This window comes from Pelobates fuscus, chromosome 3 (assembly GCF_036172605.1).
Source record: "Pelobates fuscus isolate aPelFus1 chromosome 3, aPelFus1.pri, whole genome shotgun sequence".
Lineage (NCBI taxonomy): Eukaryota > Metazoa > Chordata > Amphibia > Anura > Pelobatidae > Pelobates > Pelobates fuscus.
The window spans coordinates 179156703-179174559 of NC_086319.1; the positions used below are offsets into that span (position 1 = coordinate 179156703).

The 17857-nt window shown below is 43.0% G+C and overlaps 1 protein-coding gene across 3 annotated transcripts in view; it reads right to left on the reverse strand.

The window, feature by feature from the left end:
- IKBIP (IKBKB interacting protein) overlaps nt 1–17857 on the reverse strand; it is a 67394-nt gene that overhangs the window by 42516 nt on the left and 7021 nt on the right. For all 3 annotated transcript variants that reach the window (XM_063447770.1, XM_063447768.1, XM_063447771.1), the window contains exon 2: nt 6511–6628. In XM_063447770.1, the coding sequence (XP_063303840.1) occupies nt 6511–6628 (118 nt within the window). The remainder of the gene's footprint in view (nt 1–6510; nt 6629–17857) is intronic.

A 17857-nucleotide genomic window follows, 5' to 3' on the forward strand; every position in this document is an offset into this window, starting at 1 on the left:
CTGCCATGTGTTCGTCGGGCGGCATCCTCCCAGCCACGGATGCCGTCTGCGTCTTCCTCCAAGTCCCCCAGCGGCAGCATGCATGACGCTGCACGCTGGGAGACCGCCCAATTTGTTACACGCCGGGGTCAGTCACCTGACCCGGTGTTAAAGGCACAGTGCCTCAATCACAGTGGGAGGTTTAGATATCTCCCACGTGTGATTGTTAATTCTGATTGGAAATTATCCAATCAGAATTAACCTTCTGGTTTAAATACTTACCTTTCCTGTTCCTCCCTGCCCTGTTGTGGTCTTTGCTTTTTAGTATTGATTCTGAACGTGTGCTTTCTGGTTACGTACTCTCTGGCTTGTTATACTGACTTTGTGACTTTCTCCTACCCTTTGACCTCGGCTTGTTTCTCGTTATTCTGTTTTCTGGTTCCCCTTACTCGGCTTGTCTCCTGACTATTCTGTGTGTGCTTAGCCCGGCCACTCTAAGGACCGGTACTGCACACTTTCTGTGTGTGTGTCTGTGTGTGTGTTAGCGTGTTGGGTTCCCCGAATCGTGACACCGTGGACTGATGAACAGCAAGGCTTTTGGAGATACTTTTATAACCCTTTCCAGCTTCATGCAGGTCAACAATTCTTAATCGTAGGTCTTCTGAGAGCTCTTTTGTGCGAGGCATCATTCACATCAGGCAATGCTTCTTGTGAAAAGCAAACCCAGGACTGGTGTGTTTTTTTTTTTTATAGGGCAGGGCAACTGTAACCAACACCTCCAATCTCATCTCATTGATTGGACTCCAGTTGGCTGACATCTCACTCCAATTAGCTCTTGGAGATGTCATTAGTCTAGGGGTTCACATACTTTTTCCACCTGCACTGTGCATGTTTACATGGTGTGTTCAATAAAAACATGGCATCATTTCATTATTTGTGTGTTATTAGTTTAAGCAGACTGTGATTGTCTATTGTTGTCACTTAGATGATGATCAGATCACATTTTATGACCAATTTGTGCAGAAATCCATATCATTCCAAAGGGTTCACATACTTTTTCTTGCAACTGTACATACAGCAAATAGAAGCATGGAAGGATGAATTTGCAAACGTGTGGCCTCCCAGGCTTTTTGTTAAGCAATTAGCACTCTAAATGCCTGCTTAAACTAGAATAGTGAATTTCTCCCTTACAGTGGTACTTTTATCATGCACAACAGATGCGTTAAAGGGAAGATCTCTTACTGGACCCTAGGCTTCTAATTTTTTTTTGAATAATGCAACAGTCATGTTCAAGATGCCAGCCATCTTCAAATGCATTTGGGGGTGTCATGACTATCCCAAAATAAAATGTTTGATGGGGTAGCTCTGAATTGGTATTCTAGGCCTAAACTCTAGCCTTTATGACAGCAGGAGACTGTACCAAACTAAGAGGGGAGTCGATAAGGATTATAATCACAAATATTTCACCTTAACATCAATTAGAAGAGATTCTCAACAATTTTATACTGTTAATTCCAGATGAATTTATCTCCTGCATTCCTCAGTGCTCCGGTTATTCAGTGATATCAGTGGATAAAAATTGGTTGGAGAACAACATTTTCTTTAACTTTAATAACAATTTCCTGTGTGCGCAAATCAGTCATCAACACACAGTTATCCAGCAAATCAGTCATCAACACCCTTGGGTAGGCATTGTGTTTTGTTTTATTGTCACTTTTTGCACATAGTGGAAACAGGATAACCACATGTAACCACAATTGTTTGTAGCCCTCGCAACAATCTGCAAAATTGTTGTTCTGCAGAGTCCATTGCAGAGTTAAAATGCCTCTAGTGGATGTCCCACAGACAGCCACTAGAGGTGCTTCCAATGAAATAGCTGAGTAAAATCTGAATATTTCAATCAGATGATCTCATACAGATCATCTGATTGGCACAGCACTGTTTTACCGAGCATGTGCACTAGCCATTGCTATGTCATGGGAAAACATTGCATTGGATGAGATCATCAACATTGATGTTATCAGCCAAGGAGGCCAACTGTGGAGAGAGCATTGAGGCGTGGGAGAAAAGGAAAGTTAACTTATTTTTTTAGTCCTAGGGGCCACCTAAATGGTGGCTAAGACACTATAGCATTAGGAATACACATTTGCGTTCCAAAAGTTAGAGTGTTCCATTAAGGTACAAAAAGGCATAAAGAAAAGAAGCGTAAAAGAAAGAAAAATCAAAACATAACAGTGCTGCTATAAAGGTAGACATCATATTGCCAAAAATCCAAATTGTGTTATTAAAGACCATACACTGGTAGTAAAGGTGTACTTTTTTCAACAAGATTACTTGCTCTGCGAGCTATGTGAGGAACAAAGCAATGTACCCATAATTATCATTCATTTAGCCCATTTAATTGCAGTGCTCTGATAAAAGTCAATGCACTGTGCAACACCAGAAAAACATCAACATCTCCCAGATCACACACAATAACTAGTGTCATGGTCTTAAACAGGTCAGGTAAGAGACTTTTGCCAGGGTTAACGTTTGGTTCTTTATTGGAAACTTTAGTCATGGTTACTCACAAGCCAAAGTGGGAGGAGGAACTTATATAGAGGAAGGTAAGTAAAAAAAAAAAAAAAAAAAAAAAAAAAAAGGGAGAACTGAAAGTAAATTGACTTAGACAATATGTCCCAGACAGGTTATTAACACAATATAATTAGATGGTAGAGAAAACCTATAGATGAAAGTATAGGTTATTTAGAAGGACAAGAAAAACAGAACAGAACAGAAAGGTTAAAGAATTGCAAGTTAAATAGACGTTTAGAGAATCAGCCCCCTGTTTTGGAAGGAGTACCGATAATTCAGGTAAATTACACTTTGCAATACTGGTTAGTAGCGTAGATCAGGTTGATATAAAGCAGGTTGGTAGTGTAGATCAGGTTGGTATGATGCAGGTTGGTATAAAGCAGGCTGGTAGTGTAGATCAGGTTGGTATCATGCAGGTTGGTAACATAAAGCAGGTTGGTAGTGTAGATCAGGTTGGTATAAAACAGGTTAGTAGTGTAGATCAAGTTGGTATCAAGCAGGCTGGTAATATAAAGCAGGATAGTAGTGTAGATCAGGTTGGTATAAAGCAGGCTGGTAATATAAAGCAGGTTAGTAGTGTAGATCAGGTTGGTATAAAGCAGGCTGGTAATATAAGGCAGATTAGTAGTGTAGATCAGGCTGGTATAAAACAGGCTGGTAAGCTTAAAGGGATCCTATAGTGCCAGGAAAACAAAGCCGTTTCCTGGCACTATATGGTTAATAGGTCTCTCTCGGTGGGCTGAAGGCGTTAAAACCTGAATCAAGTGCCAATGTCCCTCGGCAATGGGTCAGGCTCCACCCACGCTCCTCCCCCGCCGACGTCACCAGCCGGGTACACCTATTGCACATGGCAGCAATGGCCGCGCGAGCATTTGACCTCCCCCATAGGAAAGCATTATTCAGTGCTTTCCTATGGGAAAAATCTGACGCTGGACGTCTAACGGACCAAAAGTCTGTTTGGATTCTGGAAGCCCTCTAGTGGCTGTCCGGTAGACAGCCACAGAGGGCAGACTTATAACTGCAATGTAAACATTCTCTGGAACTGCAATGTAAAACATTGTAGCACAAAGTGCAAAAGGGTCACTACTCCAATTAGCTGAATCAGGTTGGTAATATAAAGCTGTTTAGTTTCATGTAAATTTATAGGAGCCAGGATCAGAAGTTCTTTCAGGTAGACCATAAGCTTCAATCAATGTAAAGGCCCCCTTCTGTGCAGAGTTTGGCTCTTTATAGTTTAATCAGATGTACTAATTTCTTCAAGGAAGGTGAGAGAGGCTGTGGATTAAGACTAGTGGCGGAAAACTGGAATTGTAGACAAAAAAAACTAAAGAAATGAAACATGATTTTGGTTGCCAGGAACTAGACTAGACTGGTGCTGTGAGAGTACATACAGGAAAGTACACTAACGTATTGGTCTGAGTTTACCTATCTTCCACTTAGTGATCTTGTTACTAATCTGTCATTTAATTAAAGTGAACGTTTAAAGCAAATATTACATGGCGGCACTTTGTAGAGTATATAATTTATCTTATACACCGTGCTAACCAAACTACTGCCAAATGTGTATATGAACTGCAGGGTTTACCCTAATATTGAATTAATTATGTATATGCCAGGCTATTAATATACAATCAATGTGAATGTGTGCTCCCTTACAATGTGGAGTGAAGCATCAAATCATGGCTTGTCTATGGCTGCACACTGACATTGTGGGATACCATGGTGGGCATTGTGGGAATGTACAGAGGTACATATGGCCTACAGCCCAGATCAGAAAGCAAACAACTGGTAAGTATGTAATTTAAGCTACACATTGTCATCCACACTTTGTGACAAGTCTATCTTAAATTTAGTTGTACGGTAACTTAAATTCAGTTGTTTCTTATAAGATCTTCATAGAAATGACAGAGTATAATGCTTTGCATTCAAAGCCACCAATCAAGCTTGACCTGATTACAGCATGTACCTAGACCATTTAACATACACAGACAGATGGCTTCAATAAATGTATTACAAGATAAGCTGCATAGAGTAAGCAAAGAGTCAAAGAAGATAAGCTAAGTAAGCCTCTTACAGAAAAGTTTTTTTCTATTTTTTTCCAACTGCAAAAACAGGAAAAAAAGAACAACAAGACAATAAAGTAAATAAATACACCAAAACCTTAAAGGAAGAGGGTTATTTTATTTATTTATTTTTATTCAGATGCTAGGCTAAACATTGAAAAAAAATAAAAAATAGTAGGAAACAAAACAGCACTTGGAAGAAAATGCTACTATACAATGATTTTAATAAACAAACAGAGACAGTTGCGAAAACCAAGATACTCACAATTATACTGGCATTAAAGGGACACTATAGTCACCTGAACAACCTTAGCTTAATGAAGCAGTTTTGGTGTATTGAACATGCCCCTGCAGCCTCACTGCTCAATCCTCTGCCATTTAGGAGTTAAATCCCTTTGTTTATGAACCCTAGTCACACCTCCCTGCATGTGACTTGCACAGCCTTCCATAAACACTTCCTGTAAAGAGAGCCCTATTTAGGCTTTCTTTATTGCAAGTTCTGTTTAATTAAGATTTTCTTATCCCCTGCTATGTTAATAGCTTGCTAGACCCTGCAAGAGCCTCCTGTATGTTATTAAAGTTCAATTTAGAGATTGAGATCCAATTATTTAAGGTAAATTACATCTGTTTGAAAGTGAAACCATTTTTTTTTTCATGCAGGCTCTGTCAATCATAGCCAGGGGAGGTGTGGCTAGGGCTGCATAAACAGAAACAAAATTTGGCAAAAAAGCTGAATATGGAACCAAAAGAACAGCTTTGACTTTTTGCCCTTTTATCATGTAGTACTGGACTATTTATAGGTAGCCATTTAACATTTGTGTCCCTATCTATGATGTCTCCTGATTTCCAAAATGCTACAGTTCTCGAATTTCCCATAGCTGCAGGAACTTATCAATACATTGAACACTATACAATGCCACTAAGTTAAAAAAATAAAATAAAACTGTGACAAAACTACTGCTGTCTCTCCATGTTGGTGGATGTATGCATGGCTGGAAGCAGCCTGTAGTATCTCTTCGTGAGATACTCAACTATCTTGGACAATGTGTGATCAGGTGAGTCTTCTAAGGTCTTGCAAGTTAAAAATGCTTCAGTGCTAGCATACTTTACTAACTTACCAGAGATCAAGACCTGTTCGGAAAGGACTCAGATGTTTGGAATCTACACCAACAATGGGCTACAAATGTAAGCAGTGAGAAAACTGCCAGAACTTGGCATTTTGGTGGTCCTATGATGATTAGTCAATGGTTAATTGTCAAAGGAGACGTCAAACTTATTTTCAATGTGAATATTCTAATTCAAATGATATACTAAAGTACCCCAGCTTCAGTAAGGTATGGTGAGGATGCATCTGTAGTACTTACTGGACCAAAGAGCACTTGAGTTTGCTGAGTGTCAATACCGTGTCCTTCTTTTTTGTCTTTAATAGAAACTGCCAATTTTATAAAATTTACCTTGTTACACCTCCTGCCTGTCAGTCAAATAATCGATCCTACTACTTCCTGGTAGTTTAGTTCAGTGGAGCTAAACTCAAGAGGAAGGCAATTGCTCATAGCACTTGCCTTGCAATTAATTTTCAACGAGCTGCATTAGGAAGTCTGTGATTTAACAGACAAAATAAAACTGGGCTGGGGAAGGTAAGATAAGAGATCTTCAGCTTTGCAACCTGTTTTAGATATACCCAATGAAAAATACATAAATAAATGCATGCATATTTTCATTGGGTGTATACCTACTAAATAGTAATTTTTGTATTTGAAATTGTATTTGGGCAGTGGAGTGTCCCTTTAAATACTAGACAGAGAACAAATAATAACTAAATCCACAAAATGATTAAATAATACATACATAAAAAAATACATACATAATACAAAGTGAAACCAGTTATATTTACCTTTCCAAAAATAAGCTTTATTTTATCTTCCACCTCCTCCAATGCTCCTGATCTTGTCTGAAGAGACTGGTACTTTAATTCAAGCATGGAAAAACTGCGGAACTGCTCAAAGACAAGCCTGGAAAAGAGTAAATTGGAGTAAATATTACCACGTCTACCAGAGTCTTCATTAGCAGCAGTAAAAGATATACAACCTTTTCTATAAATAATAATTTTAGCAGATTCTGGCATACACACATTTATATTTAAGTGGCTCTGTCAACCCCCTAAAAGGAGTATTTCCTAAAGATAGCTTTTTTAATTTTTTATAAAAGGCTCACATTGACTGTGTTGGAATTTGACTGACATTCCATCCCAGTCAAAAGATATACTAAGATAAAGTAGAGATTACTTTGTTCTAATATTTTTCCCCTGCTTGACAAAAAGATGAATTTAAGCCCTTTCGGCTTAGACAGCTGAGGGAAAAGGCTCTGTCTATGGAGCATCCTGCAATCTCATGGGATCCTCCACAGACTTCAGTGCTGTACTATCACGCAAGAGCACTAGCGCTGGCTAATGGCAATTAAAACACCAGGAGCTGAAGAGGACTGGAAGGACGAGCATGGTAGTGCCAACGAGGGACAGCTTCAGGTAGGTATAACTCACCTTCCCATGCACCCCTCGGACCACTGGACACTCACCGGCGATGTCACGGTCTGAGGTCTTTGAAAATTATGCAAAGATCCAATATGGTGAGAGAGCTGCTTTAAAGGAACATTATGGCGTTATGAAAAAAAAATTGTACTCTGTCCCTACTCTAATTCAGGCTCCCCTCCTTGGGTGAACTAAAATGTAATTACCGTAAAAAGAATAAAAATTACTCACCTTCTTCCAGTTCCGATGCTCTTTCTGTGCTGCTTACATCTTTGCCTCCTGCATCTTCATGAAGAAGGCATGGCCTTCTATGAGGAGCATTGAATTTATACTTTCCTGTGGAGCTTCTGCATTACATGACCGCAATTTACTTGTAATACTGACAGCCACTAGAGGTGGACTTAACCCTGTGAAGTAAACATTGCAGTTTCTAAAAAAAACTGCAGTGCTTTACATGGCTGAGCTAAAAGGACAGGATCACTGGACCCAGGCCACTTCAGTGATATGTAATGGTCTTGGTGGCGGTAGTATCCTTTTAATATTAAGAAACACTGACATTAATTCTATTAATTGTGTAATAAAACATGATTTGAAAGAAGATTAAAAAAAAACAAAACAAAAAAAAAAAACCCTTGTCTATAGTATTGTTATGGTACTTTTTGCAGTAAACCAAAATGTTTAAATGTCTATCTGTTCCTGTCCAAATCAATAAAATAAATTGCGTATATACGCTGAAGTAATTAAGTCTGACACACAAGGTTCAGGTTAAAATAACTTCGAGAAAATTTATTGGCAAGTGATTAAAAAGTGGACACGCAGGTCCTTTTAAGAGACATTTTACGTCATCATTGCTTATTAGAATATCAGTAAATAAACATCATTAATTGGATTAATTGTCAAGTGTCGGGATTAGTGTCCACCTATCAATATTATTAATTGGCTCAAAAGACTAAGTGGTTAATGCCGTGTCCACCCACCAAGAGGTGGGATTGTTCTGGACACGGGTGGGGGACAAGGGGTCTTGAGCGTCATTTTACACGGTCGGTGATCTCAGGCCTCGTGGCCAGGTGCAAGGTCTCTTATGAATAGAACATTTCATTACTACTGTGTTCGCATGGCCTTCAAATTATACTTTGTTGCAAATCTAAGGAAAAGTCAGCAATTCCTGTGTTAATCATATCTTTATAGAAAATACAGTCTTTGTTCTATTGTATTAGATGTGCTGGGAAATTCTGTCATGTAAGGTGATTTTAAAATGAACAAGTTAGGTTATGAGGACAAAATGGAGGATTGTCACAGTATAAAGTTAAAATGGAGTTAGTGCAATAATTGAATACAAATACAATAAGGTTTTTTAAATAATCCCACATCAGTCCCCCCTATGAAATGTTAGATTCTAAGAGATAAAACTTTATTAAGTTAGTACCAGGAAGACGTGTTAACCCAAAGGCACAGAAACCCCGTGGCTGCTAGCTAGGTGTTAATGCAAAGTGCAAGGCTGTCCCTAGATCTGACCCTAATAGGCTAACTCATCCGTCAGTATGGCTCTCGAACACTTCACACCCAAGGGTATCCCATGGCAGCTAACCCACCACTTCTCCACATGGGGCCTTTACCATTCACTGACAGATGCTGTCCCTGAGCTAGTCCCTTCCTAGAATTCCTGCACTTTATCAACAAAAGGGATTGTTTGCAGCGGCAGACAGGGTGAGTTGATGTCTTGGAAATCTTGGTCATCAACTTCAAGATGGGCGAAAGTGGGTGCCGCTTGGTCAACAGTCTTCAGGAGGGATTTTCTCAGACATGGGAGAATACAACAAAAGAGAAGAGCAAAGAGAAAAAGAAAAATTAGTATAGCCATACCAATATGCATTAAAGCCTTTTGCCATCCCGTCATCCAGCCAAACCATCTTTCCCAGGGATCTTGTATCCCAGAATTCCTTTTCAACTCTATAGACAGGTCATTTAATTTCTCTATGGCTAATGTAACTTTACCATTAGGGCCTGTGTTTTCTGGGATATAGGTACAACATGTCAAGGTGTCGGGCAAAATTTTACAAACTCCTCCTTTTTCGGCTAAGATCATATCTAGGGCCATTCTATTCTGGAAAGCCATTTGGGATGTGGCCTGCAATTGTTCGGCCAATCCCTGGAGGGCGTCTCTGGTATAATTAACAAAACGCTGTTGATTATAATAAATGTAATTTATCCAATTTAAATTCTTGTTTGTGGTAACTATGGCAAAAAGTGATTCAAATCCTGCAGCAACTTCATCTCTTGCTTTAAATTCATTAGGCACCCCCCTAGGCACCCCAATGGCGTCAATATAGACATGAGGATCAAAACTTCCTTTTACTGGGGCATCACGCTTAACCTTAGTGTGTCTGGACTCATGGGTGTTGAGGTGTGTGTCAGAGATGATATGTATAGGCATAATAGCTTTAGCCAAAGTACACTCCCCCCACCACTCCTTGTCCATTCTGGATCTTAACTGTAAATCCCCACACAACCAGTAGATATCCCCTAATGACCTGGTGTGAAACTGCAACAAGTTCATAGAGACACTCCTGTAGGTAGCACAATACCCCTTAGAGAAGTTACCCAAGAATTTACCAATTCCATCATAATTAGCATAACAAGTGTAATTACCTTTATACACGGTAATACCATCTGGGGGTTTGACATCCTTGGTTAGGAGAGGATACTCCTTTGTCCATGCAATACATATGGACCTGTTAAAATCATAGTGATAGGCAAAAAGGCTTAAAACACATTCCTCTATATCTACTGGCAGGATTAGAGGTACAGTGCCCAGGTGAGGCCGGGCACCACCACACACATAGCATGCAGTCTTATTATGCTTATTGGCATTATATTTCATCCATTCTAACCATAGATTTACATCATTAAAACCTGTTTCAGCGGCCATGGTATCTTCAAAGGTGGGGTTAGCAATGGCCATCATGTCTTGAAAGGTCTGGATGTGAGGTTTTAATGGGTTAGGGACCATGTGGGTGGCCCCTTGCCACTCAGAAGAGTTGCACATATCTTTTAAGAAGAAATGCCCTAATTTACGGTAGGAACCCTTTTTCCAATACATTCCCATCACATACTGGTCTGCATCCGTTGGGCTTGGATGCTCAATGTTAAGGATTAATTTCATTGGTGTACCCCCCCCAGGCTTTCTTAAAGTCATTCTCTGGAGAAGGGATCTACCTTGATCATCTACTTTAGATAAGGCACTTTTTGGCTTGTAACCCCAGGCAGGCCCGGCATTCCATCCCGCCGCCCCCCAATGATTACAATTGTGCCCCCATTGCTTGTCAACTACACAAACATATGGATCTTTTGAATGAGGGATATCTCTGTAAATACTCTGGATTTGTGATGTGGGGAACGGGCATTCTACAATATCACAATAGTCAAAGGTGTAAGTAGCCACATGGGTGCATGATGAATTGTACCAGAAGGTATACCCACTAATATCTTTGGTGATGGCTACTTGTTGGGCCTTTATGAGGCTGATTAAGGAGAAGATGTGCCAGAGGTACATGCTTGTGCGGTATCTGCTTCCTCTGGGGCAGGAGATTTCTTGCAGTGGGAAGCGTGGATCCAATTTGGCCTACCGGCCAGTTTGACGGAAGTTGCGGTAATCAGGAGAACTTGGAATGGACCGTCAAATCTTGGTTCCAGGGTATTTTTCCGCACAAACTTCTTGACCAGAACCCAATCTCCGGGGAGCAGGTTATGGGCACCTGTATCCAATTCGGGATCTGGAATTGAAGAGAAAACTTGGGCATGTATTTTGTTTAAGGCACTTGCAAGTTCAGTTACATAATCTACTAAAACATCTGATTGGAGCTGTAACTGCTGCGGATAATAACAACCTAGTCTGGGTGCTGTCCCAAATAGAATCTCATATGGGGACAGTGAATGCTTCCCTCTAGGTGTGTGCCTAACACTGAATAAAGCTATTGACAGGCTTTCTGGCCAGGGCATCTTTGTTTCTTGCGACATTTTTAACATTCTGGCTTTTAGAGTGCCATTCATGCGCTCTACTTTACCACTACTTTGTGGGTGGTAAGGGGTGTGGAAGGCTAGGGTCACCCCTAGAGCAGTCCAAATTTCTTTAGTCACTGTTGCTGTGAAGGCTGGGCCTTGATCACTTTCAATGACTTCTGGGAGTCCAAATCTACATACTATCTCTGTAAGTAGGAGTCTTGCGGTTGTCTTTGCAGTGATATTGGCCACTGGGTAGGCCTCTGGCCACCCTGAGAACATGTCCACTATGACTAGTGCATATTCATGGGGCCCACTCTTGGGCATTTGGATGTGGTCAATTTGAATTCGCTGGAAGGGGTACATGGGCTTTGCCAGGTGTTTTGCAGGCACCTTGATTGGTCTTCCTGGATTGCATTTTGCACAAATAACACAGGCCTTACAGAAGCCTTTGATCAATGTTGTGATTCCGGGTGCTTCATAATACTTCTGTATGAGGGCGGCCATCAATTCTTTTGACAGGTGTGCAGGCCCATGTGCCCATTGGACAACTGCTGGATATAAATTTTTTGGAAGGCAAAATTTGAAGTTGTTGTAATATACTCCGTCCTTTTGGACAGCTCCTTTATTTTTCCATTTTTGGGTTTCTTCAGGAGTGACTGCAGCTTGCTGTTCTCGCAAAATTCGCAAATCAGTAGGAAGAGTTTGCAGAGCAAAAATAGGGACTTCTTCTTCTTCTTCTTCTTGTCCGGACACTTCTTCATCCACTTCCTGCAGATCCCTGGCTGCTAGCTTAGCAGCCTGATCAGCCAAATGGTTGCCCTTTGCTTCATCTGTATCCAATTTCCCATGGGCCTTTACCTTCAAAACGGCCACTTCTTCAGGGAGTAGGAGGGCATCCATCAGCTCCTTAATTGCAGTACTATGTTTGACTGGTGTACCGGCGGTGGTAAGAAATCCTCTTGTCTTCCAAATTAGGCCGAAGTCATGTGCCACACCCAGAGCATATCTTGAATCTGTATAGATGTTGGCACGTTTTCCTTCGGAAATTTTGCATGCTGAAGTCAGAGCCTGTAATTCGGCTTCTTGCGCAGACATTGCTGGCGGTAAAGATGATGATTTGATAACTTCGTCTGTTGTGGTTACGGCATATCCTGTATGATATCTTCCTTCTTCATCAGCATATCTTGAGCCGTCCACAAACAGGGTAAAATCGGGATTTTGTAATGAATTCTCATGCACAGTTGGTAGGTGCACTGTCTCCATTTTCATCTGTTCAAAACAGTCATGAGGTGTTTCGGGGTCATAATCATTCACTATGACCAGATCTTGAAATTCCTTTTCTAGGAAGTGGCGTGGCCATGCTTCCAGAAGGTCAGTTGTTGGGTATTTGACAATACCATTTTCCTGTAGCTGTTCTTCATCCATGGTGGCCCATAACTTTGCCATGGGCCCAAGATCATTCCATGACCTTGTCTTTGCTTTGGTAACAGGAATATGTGGGATAGCAGTATCCCAATGGCGGTAGAGGTAGATAAGTTGTTGAGGTAGTTGGACCAAGACCATGCTATTGCCTTCAGAGTCACAATAGAAATCTTGAGCAGTGAGCTTCACATCAGTCCAGTGGTAAAGCTCATCTTCATAGCAAGGTTCGGGAGTAATGTTTGGTTTGTACCACATGGTACAGAAGGCGTAATCTGGGCCTTCACAGAGAGGCTTCTCATCTTCATAAAATGTCAAATGTGGATGCATGACTTTCTTGATACATCCACAAAGCAGGTAAATGTAGGTTTCATCTGTGACAAATCCATAATAGATACCCCCCTCAGGGAGTGGAAGAAGAGTGGATGGATTAAGAACTTGACATCTTTGAATGGAAATGTTGTCAGGTAGAAGAAGATGACACTGTAGGCGTAGGTGTCTGGCAGGAGACACGTGCTTGAGCTGGACTTGGTTGATGATGGCAGAGATGTCATGAGGGGCCAAAACAACCAGAGGGTGGCCAAGGACCAGGTCTGAGGTTCTTTCTATGAGCTCTCTTGCAGCAAAAACAGCCCTGAGACAGGAAGGAGTCCCTCTGGCCACAATGTCCAGTTGACATGAGAAATATCCAATAGGCCTCTGGCGGCCTCTTAAGTCATTAGTTTGGGTGAGAACTCCTGTTGCGTGGCCTTGTCTTTCAGAGACAAATAATTTGAAAGGTTTGGAGTAATCAGGTAGGCCCAAGGCAGGAGCAGAAGCAATGGCACGTTTGAGAGCATTGAAATTGTCCAGAGCTTCATTAGTTAAACAGAAAGGGTCAGACTTAAGTGCGTCATAGAGGGGTTGCATGAGCAGGGAGGCTTCTGGGATCCATGCTCTGCAGTAGGAAATGAGGCCTAGGAAGGCATGGAGAGATTTTGAGGTTCTTGGAGTTGGAATATCCAGTACGGCTCTTACCCGGTCCCGGGTAAGATGTCTGGTACCTTGAGATAGGCAATGTCCAAGGAAAATTACTGAGGGTTGGCAGAACTGTAGCTTGATGAGTGAAGCTTTGCATCCTTGTTCTGCCAAATAACAAAGCAGGCTAATTGAGCACTTTTCAGTAGTGGGTATATCATCTCCACAGAGCAGCAAATCATCCACATACTGAAGCAGAACAACTTCTGGGTGCTCGGCTTGCCATGGGTCAAGGATGGTGGCCATGGCCTTTGCAAACTGACTTGGTGAATTTTGTGCCCCTTGGGGCATGACAGTCCAGGTATACTGTTGCATCTCATGGGTGAAAGCAAACAGGTATTGGCAGGATGGGTCCAGTGGAACACTGAAAAAGGCATTTGCTAGGTCAATGACTGTGAAAAATTTTGCAGATGGTGGGACTCCAGAGAGCAGAGTATGGGGATTTGGTACAAGAGGGGTGTCCAGGACGGTAGCTTCATTAACAGCACGGAGATCCTGAACCATCCTGTACTTCTCTGGCTCACCTTTTGGAGTTTTCTTTTTCACAGGGAATAATGGGGTGTTGCATTCAGATTTGCATTTCACTAGGGCACCCTTCTCCAAGAGTGCCTTGATGTGGGTAGAAATGGCAGCAGCCTGTGCTGGTTTTAATGGATATTGTGGTTTTCTTGGTAATTTAGCCCCTGGAATAAGCTTTACCACCACAGGGGGAACATTTAGGTGACCTATGTCCTCTGGGCCTGAGGACCATAACTTGGCGGGCACCTGTGTTTTTAATGCCTCTGGGAAATTGGACCTTAATTCTGCTGCTTTCTCACGGGGCTTTTCTAAATGCAGCATTAGAGGCAAGGAGCACAAGGCTGAGGTGTCTGATTCAGATAGAGGTGTGGACATTTCTACCTGCCCATCCGGGGTAAAGGTGATGGATGCTTGCAGGCGTGAAAGAACATCAGCACCTAATAGGTTAATTGGGCATGTGGAGGATACCACAAAGCGAGCAAGCAGGCTAGAGCCAACTCGTAATGGAGTTGTTAAAGGGCTATGTCTTGGCTGGCCATCCACTCCAACACAAGAGACGTCAATATTTGACAGAAAGGATGGGTCTGGCAGGTCTTGTTCTCGCAGAACGCTACGGGCTGCACCTGTGTCAACTAGAAATGTGGTAGGGTGGCCTTCAATGGGCAAAGTCACTGTGGCAAGTGGCCCCCCTCTATCCCCTGTAGACACTGCCATGACAGGGGTTGCAGACACAGGCTTGCCAATTTCCTAATCATCTGGTTCCTCAATTATAGGAACCTGTTTGGTGGCTTTGGGAGCTGGGGCAGGTTTGGAGGGCTTTCTGGGCTCCCTTGGCTCCTTTTTAGGTTCTGGGCAGTCACTTCTAAAGTGCCCCTTGGCTCCACAATTAAAACAATGTCCCCCCTCCTCCGGTCTAGTACCTTTTGGGACTGGGGTGGAGCGGGATACCATGAGAGGCGCTGAAGTGGATCTTCTTGGGGTCTGAGCGGATTCCAAACCTCTAGCAACTAAAAGTAGGGTGTCCAGGGGAACAACCTTATATTCAGGGCGTGCAGCAATGATTCCCTTGCGTATAGAGTCCTTAACACCTTGGACAAACGCACCTGACAGCATTTGTGAATGAATCTTGTCAGTAAGATCAAACCCCAAATCTGTAAACATTTGATACAGTCTTGCATGAAACCTTTCCACTGATTCTCCTTTATCTTGAATAACATCAGTAAGGCCAGCAGCCTGATCTGCAAGTTTGTCCTTAGCCCATTCTTTTAATTGGGTGCAAAAAGTTACTCCAGAGGGGTAATCAACATCACTGTTGAGCTGATCTGTACTGAGGTGTCGGGCCATACTTGGCCAATATGCATCCCCTGCTTTAATAGCACAAATGCTCAATAAATCACGCCATGCGGCTGAATAAGTCTTTTGAATTTGAACTATCCCTCGGTAGAAGGGCATAGGCTGCTTTTCTGGGTCCGGGAGTGATTTCATCAGAGCACTAGCTTGAGTGGGGTTAAAAGCTACATATTTAGGAGGGGCCTGTTCTCCCCGACCCTTGTGGCCGAAGGGATCATCGATAGAACGATGAGATGGGGCTCCCGCAGCAAGTTCCGATGAGACATGGGACACCCTGTCCATCTCGTCATCATCGAATTCTATGATATTGACTCTTCTACGCGGTGCAGGTCCCGCGTGAGGTGAAAGGACCGGTGGTTGGGAATGAGCCCCAGATGCAGGGGTGGCTAGCGAGTCGTAACCTGGAGACAGGTAGTCGCCGGGAATTACTGGCATCAGGGCTGAACTGGGAGCCGCCATATTGGAGGTGGGGAAAGGAGTTGCTTCAGGATTAAGGGAAGAAGCGGCGGCCATATTTGATATGGGCACTTCCGGGGCAGATTGGGCCGGACTGGGCATGACCGGAACCTGGGGAGTGGCTTGGGGAAAGGGAGGGTAACCGGGGTAGGGCAGGGCCATGGGATATGGGAAGGGGTAGGGCCAGGCAGGGGAGGGCAAAAGAGTAGGGTGGGCAGGTACGGTTAAGGAGGTAGGATATTGGACTGGGGCGGAGCTGGTTATCGGAGGAGACAGGACAGGATTAGTAGGGATGGATGCAGAAAGAGGAGTCGTAGCATGGGAGGGAGGGGTAGTTAGCTGGACGGGTGCTGATGGAAGGGGATTAACCATAGAGAGGGATTGCAGGGAGGAGGCGGCAGATGAGATGTTAGGATTAGGCATGGAAGGAAGCGTGGGGATGGCTGAGGATGATGGGACCGTTAGAGAAAGGGAAGGGGTAAAGAAAGATCCATCAGAATTCAGGACCGGGCAGACAGGGGAGGTGATGGGATGGGATTCGGGAGGATCGGGAGTGGGGAACATAGTCAGCTGGCTATCACCTATGGCTGACTGAACCTTGGGGACGGACATCCCCTGGGCGCCATTTTGGGGCGCTGGCTGAGGGTAAACCCCAGCAACACAACTTTTATGATACACAAACAATTTTACACCTTTGTGATTTACTTCTTCCTCAACCCAACCTTCTAACTGAATAGCCTTCGCTACTCTGTACCATGCTTCAGCAGTCTTTAATAAACCATTATCTGTAAGCTTGCCTTTCATTTCTGCTAGTAACTTGCGCCAACTTTCTGGTTGCAATCTCCCACATGTCGGTACAGCAATTTTACATACTTTTGCAATCTTTTCAACACCTTTAACCATCTCTTCACCCTCTCTGTTCTCTACCAAATCACATGCTAACCAGCCCTTGCTGGGCTTATCTAAATCCTGTCCCATAGTCCCTTTACCCCTATACCAGCGTCCTAGATATAGAGAGAGAGAGGGAAATTTGAACAAGAACATCTACAATGCTCGACTGCCACCCGAGAATCGTGGGACTTTCTCAGGTGCGTCTTCCCAAAACGTAGACTAGTCACTGAATCCGCCTACCCGGGGTGGTAGACACGGATTGGAGCGAGGTGAGAAGTGTGTGACCAATCACTTCTCTTTTAAGAGGAATGGGAGTGGATAGTATAATAATATAGAAAGTGTAGAAAAGATGAAAGGCAAGGAAAAAAATCCTTAGAGACAGACACAGGAGTACATGAGACTCCTCATTAAACAAACAAGACAACAATACAGTTGAAATACAGTGTATGCATCACAGTTCAAATGAAATCAACAGTAATTCCTTTCCTTTACTCATGTGCTTACTCCAAAGTCACCTCCCTCAACCCCGTAGTGCCCCTATAAAACCCACTTATAAGTCTCACTACCACAAATAAACAGAAAAAACTGGAATTCCACCAGCCCCCAGCGCTCAGGGCGGCGGTTACCAAGAGAAAACTGGAATCCCCCCAGCCGAAGCTGAGGTTTACCAAAACTGGAATCCCCCCAGCCTCGGTACTCGGGACAGTGGTTACCAAGATTGGAATTCCACTAGCCCCAGTACTCGAAACTGTGGGTTACCACGTGCACAATGAGGCTAGCTAAGCTCTCAGAGTGTCACGAGAAGGATCACAGGAAATTATGAGTCTACACAAAATCCACAGTTCCAACAATCCCCTTTTTCCTTACAGCCACAGCCACGAGGCTCCTAAAAGAGGTAAACAGGCAAAGAAGACCCCCAGGAACGCATCCACAGGTCAACCCCCCTTTTTCCCTACAACCACGGCACCGTGGTTCCTAAAAGGAGTAAAACAGGCAACAGAAGACCCAGGCAAATCCCCTCGGGTCCACCCCCCTTTATCCCAAAAGGGGCAAAATACAA